General features: G+C 43.1%; 1 protein-coding gene across 3 annotated transcripts in view; it reads right to left on the bottom strand.

Moving 5' to 3' along the window:
- Positions 1-5,000, bottom strand: part of arhgef12a (Rho guanine nucleotide exchange factor (GEF) 12a) — a 72,393-nt gene that overhangs the window by 18,224 nt on the left and 49,169 nt on the right. For all 3 annotated transcript variants that reach the window (XM_063206422.1, XM_063206421.1, XM_063206423.1), the window contains exons 25-27: positions 1,732-1,910; positions 1,258-1,333; positions 191-358 (exon numbers count right to left, since the gene is read on the bottom strand). In XM_063206422.1, coding sequence (XP_063062492.1) covers positions 191-358; positions 1,258-1,333; positions 1,732-1,910 — 423 coding nt within the window. The remainder of the gene's footprint in view (positions 1-190; positions 359-1,257; positions 1,334-1,731; positions 1,911-5,000) is intronic.

Below are 5,000 nucleotides of genomic sequence, written 5' to 3'. Positions count from 1 at the left end.
GTCTGTGCGTGTGTCTGTGTTGTATAGCATCTCACCTGTGGCTACAGAGCGGACCATGATGGTGCTCAGTTTGATGACGGAGACTTAAGATGTGCTTGGTGTCGGCGGTATGTGTTTGAGTGTGTTTGAGTGTGTTTGAGTGTGTTTGAGTGTGTGTGTGTGTGTGTGTGTGTGTTGTGTTGCAGCTCACCTGTGGCTACAGAGCGGACCATGACGGTGCTGAGCTTGATGACGGGGCTGAAGATGTGCTTGGTGTCGGCGGTTCCGGCCAGGTTCTTGCTGTGGCACTTGAGAACCAGCCGCTCGTCCTGCTTCTGGAGCAGAACCAAGATGTCCTCCAGTAGGAGAGTATAGAGCTCTGGAGGAGAGAGAGAGAAGAGAGAAGAGAGGAGGGGAGAGAGAGAGATATTATGTGTGTGTGTGTGTGTGTGTGTGTGTGTGTGTGTGTGTGTGTGTGTGTGTGTGTGTGTGTGTGTGTGTGTGTGTGTGTGTGTGTGTGTGTGTGTGTGTGAGAGAGAGAGAGAGAGAGAGAGAGAGAGAGAGAGAGAGAGAGAGAGAGAGAGAGAGAGAGAGAGAGAGAGAGACAGAAGGGAGAGAGGGGGGGGAGATATATTATGTATGTGTGGTAGCGTGTGTGTGTGAGAGAGAGAGAGAGAGAGAGAGAGAGAGAGAGAGAGAGAGAGAGAGAGAGAGAGAGAGAGAGAGAGAGAGAGAGAGATGACATGAAGGGAGAAGGAAAGGTATAGATAGATAGAATATAGGTAGAAAGATGGATAGATTGATAGATATAGGAGGGTAAATAGATAGATACAACAATAGATAGATAGACAGATAGACAGACAGATAGATAGAGAGACGGAGAGAAGAGAGAGAGAGAGAGAGAGAGAGAGAGAGAGAGAGAGAGAGAGAGAGAGAGAGAGAGAGAGAGATAGAGAGAGAGAGATGAGATAAAGGGAGATAAAGGGAGAAGGAAAGGTATAGATCGATAGATAGATAGATAGATAGATAGATAGATAGATAGATAGATAGATAGATAGATTGATAGATAGATAGATAGATAGAGGAAGGTAAATAGATAGATACAACAGAGTATCAGTGTGTGAGAGAGAGTGTGTGTGACAGAGTGTGAGAGTGTGAGTATCAGGGCCCTTCAGCATGTGTGTGTCTGTGTGTGTGTGTGTGTGTGTGTGTGTGTGTGTGTGTGTGTGTGTGTGTGTGTGTGTGTGTGTGTGTGTGTCATGACTTGCGGTGTCTTACCGATGGTCTTGTCTTTGTTCACCTTCCATGAGAGAGGTCCTTCATGCACCATCTTCTTCTTGGTCAGGTCCAGATTCTAGAAAGGAAAGAAAAACGCATTTAAATCTCACAATCCAGTTCTCATTGCTCTTGTAATAATCTACACAGTAGCTTGTGTGCTATCAAAGTGCTCTCACAAAAAATAATCACGTTTTTCATTACATTACACTGCATTTGGCAAACGCTTTATAACCAAAGCGACTTACAGACAAGGACATAATCATCCAACATCACTAGCAGATACAAAGTGCACAGGAAATATACAGAACAACAAGTGTAGATGCAAAGAAGGGTTAGCTTTAAAAAAATATATATATTTTTAAAATATTATAGTTTAATTAAACACACACACACGCACGCACACACGCACGCACACACAACACACACACACACAACACATACACACAACGCGCACGCGCACACACACACACACACCTTGTAGTCTGCTATGAGTGTGTTTTCGCTCTGCTTGAGGGAGGAGAGGTCCAGTCTCCGTTGGTACTCCTCCAGCCGCTGCTTGTTCTCCGCCTCCTTCACTGATTGGTCGACGCAGCTCAGGATTCTCCGGCAGCAGTCTGCCGCCCGACGCACCTTCTCCCTCTCATCTGCCTCCTCTGCAAAATACAGACACACACATCAATAATAAACACTTAAATAATAAATATATGTTTACACACACATCAATAATAAACACGTTTACACACACAGAAATAATAAACAGGTGTTTACACACACTTAAATAATAAATATATGTTTACAGACACATAAATAATAAACACAACACATGTTAACATGGGGGTCATTTCTGTTTGAATGTATAGGCTGAAAGTATAGTGTCCTACCCTCACATGTGAACCTTTCCTAGTCTGTTTCTCCCTTAATATTAGTGTCAGATTCAAACCAATGCAGTTCTGGGGTGCTACCTTGCTACTAAAAAGGCACACCAAGTATGATTGAAATCCGGGTCGGTCGGGTCCCAAAGTGTCTGATTTCACGTGAAATGACCCACTAGTGCCGTCAATCGATTATTTAATCGTGATTAATCGCATAAATGCCATAGTTAACTCACGATTAATCGCATTTTAATCGCATAATTATGTCTCATTTAAAATCATTGTAATAGCCTACTTCTATCGATGTAGGCCGACAAAAATGGATACGTTTTTTTTCCTTTACATTTAAAACAATGAATGTTTGACACTGCCCTAATGGCATATGATATTTAAAAAAATAAGGGGGAGAAAAATGATGAACAAAAACAGTGACAGGAGGGGAGAAAATGTGCCAATACAGCAAGGCTACGTTTTCCAGGAGCAGTATATGCAGACTACTACATTCATAAAGATTTATTTCCTAGTGAGAAAATCAATAAACCTGGGGATAACACTTTCAAACAAAGCTAGAACGTTAACTTACGTATGACAGCTCTGTCATTCATAATGAGAAGTTAGGTTACAAGTGTTGTGGACGTAGGGGAGGAAACTACACATCTGTTTGTCAACAAGAAAACGGCAAATTTGATGCTCTGTTGATTATATGCGACAGCCAATAATAACTCTTCAGGTTGCTGAAAACTTTGTTTGTAGTCTTAAAATGGATGTAGGATTCAAAACGAACTATTTGGGGGCTGTTTAAAAGTATGCAATGTTTATAAAATACTTCGTTTTAGGAATAGCACTAGTTAGCTGCCAGCAGACCCACCAACAGTGTTAGCAGCTAGCTACAGCTATTGTTCAGCCAATTCGAAGTCCTTCTGCACACTGTTTGCAACAAATGTTAGTCCATAACTTTCAAAAACGAGGCGGTATAGAGAGCTTTGTAAATCATTTGTTTACAGGCTGATACCGTCTGTGCACAGACTGAAAGCTTCCGAATGAGCAAGCCGAGGAGGCAGATACACAAGGGGAAGGGGGAGGGGGAGGAGCAGGCGGGCACGAGGCTCTGTAGCGTCTTCTGTAACCGGCATGCTGGGAATTGTAGTTAAGCTAGCGCTGCAACCCGCGGTCAGTCAGTTTATAAAAAACTTCACAGGGTCATATCTAGCGTTAATCTCACGATAAAAAAATATCTGTGTTAAAAAGGGGTTGGGTTAACGCGATAATAACGCGATAATTTTGACAGCAGTTAACACACAGATTAACTAACAGGCGCACCCCTGCAGGGTTGAGGCATGAATGCAATTTCGTTGTGTGCAGTGATCGCTGTGTGCTGAGGAGTGCTGTGTCACAATTACAATGGGAGTTTCCCAGGTGGGACTTGACTTTCATTTTCACTTGCACATAAATACCCTCAATACCCTAAACAAAGGCTCTCAATACTGAGTGTTTGTTTGGCAGGCAGTTTATCTGGCATATGGGGGAAAGGCTGCAGGCCAAACTGGTGTTGAAGACCAGATGGTGTGTGTGTGTGTGTGTGTGTGTGTGTGTGTGTGTGTGTGTGTGTGTGTGTGTGTGTGTGTGTGTGTGTGTGTGTGTGTGTGTGTGTGTGTGTGTGTGTGTGTGTGTGTGTTTACTAATGTATTTGCTGATGTTGTTGAGCAGGTGAGGGAACTTGGTGAGCTTGTGTGTGTGTGTATGTGTGTGTGTGTGTGTGTGTGTGTGTGTGTGTGTGTGTGTGTGTGTGTGTGTGTGTGTGTGTGTGTGTGTGTGTGTGTGTGTGTGTGTGTGTGTGTGTGTGTGTGTGTGTGTGTGCGTACCTGTGTATTTGCTGATGTTGTCCAGCAGGAGGGGGTATTTGGTGTGTGTGTGTGTGTGTGTGTGTGTGTGTGTGTGTGTGTGTGTGTGTGTGTGTGTGTGTGTGTGTGTGTGTGTGTGTGTGTGTGCAGGGCCGGTTCTGGCTTATTTGGCGCCCTAGGCGAGTTTGAGTTCTGCCCCCCCCCTTTTTTTTTTATACCTTACAGAACACAAGAGTAATACCGGTAGTAAGCTTAACTAAATAGCATCAAGAACAATAACTGTTTTGCATCAAATGGATTTCTGGTTCTTTTGGACAGCCGACCAACACATCAGATTGAGTCGCATGAAAGTACCTTCACTGTGTGGTGTCTTGGATGTAATGGTGGTGGTGCCCCCAACCCCAGATGAGAGGGAGGTTATCAATGTGTTTGAATTGTAAAATGGAATTGAAATGCCAGGAGAGTGGTACAGTACATTTGCATGTCAAATGCATGTGTAGACAATAGGCCTACCAAGGAGGTCTGCATTGATAGCCTATCTACACTACCTACAGCATCACAAAGCATGGCAGCATAACAATTTTAATAAGCTACACATTTGTGCTGTCTATGATTCCAAACCAATTTCATTTCTGTACTGGAAATAGTGGTGCATTTGTGAGTAGGAGAATGAGAAGGGGGCTATCTATGTGTTTGAACCGGAGGGACAGGGTGAGAGAAAGGGAGAAAAGCTGTCACGCTTTTGAATTTCATAATATACAAAATATAGTAAATAGCCTCACTTGTCTGCAATACTACATCACTCAGCATGAAAACATGCTGTGTATGGTTCTCTTACATGATTAATGTAGGCCTATATGTCATTCTGGTCTGGAAACAATGGTTTTTTTAAGCTTACAACAAGCAGGTAATTCATTCAAGTGGATGGAAGGAGATATGGCAGCTAAACTTGTTTTAAACATGGCACCAGTCTTACTTTACATTGCTGGTCAACCTAAGCAAGTATTATGATGTCAGGTGGGTGTTAGTG

The sequence above is a fragment of the Engraulis encrasicolus genome, chromosome 9 (genome assembly GCF_034702125.1).
Source record: "Engraulis encrasicolus isolate BLACKSEA-1 chromosome 9, IST_EnEncr_1.0, whole genome shotgun sequence".
In the NCBI taxonomy this organism is placed as follows: Eukaryota; Metazoa; Chordata; class Actinopteri; order Clupeiformes; family Engraulidae; genus Engraulis; species Engraulis encrasicolus.
The sequence above is the reverse complement of the archived record's forward strand: the minus strand, read 5'-3'. Positions and strand labels throughout refer to the sequence as shown.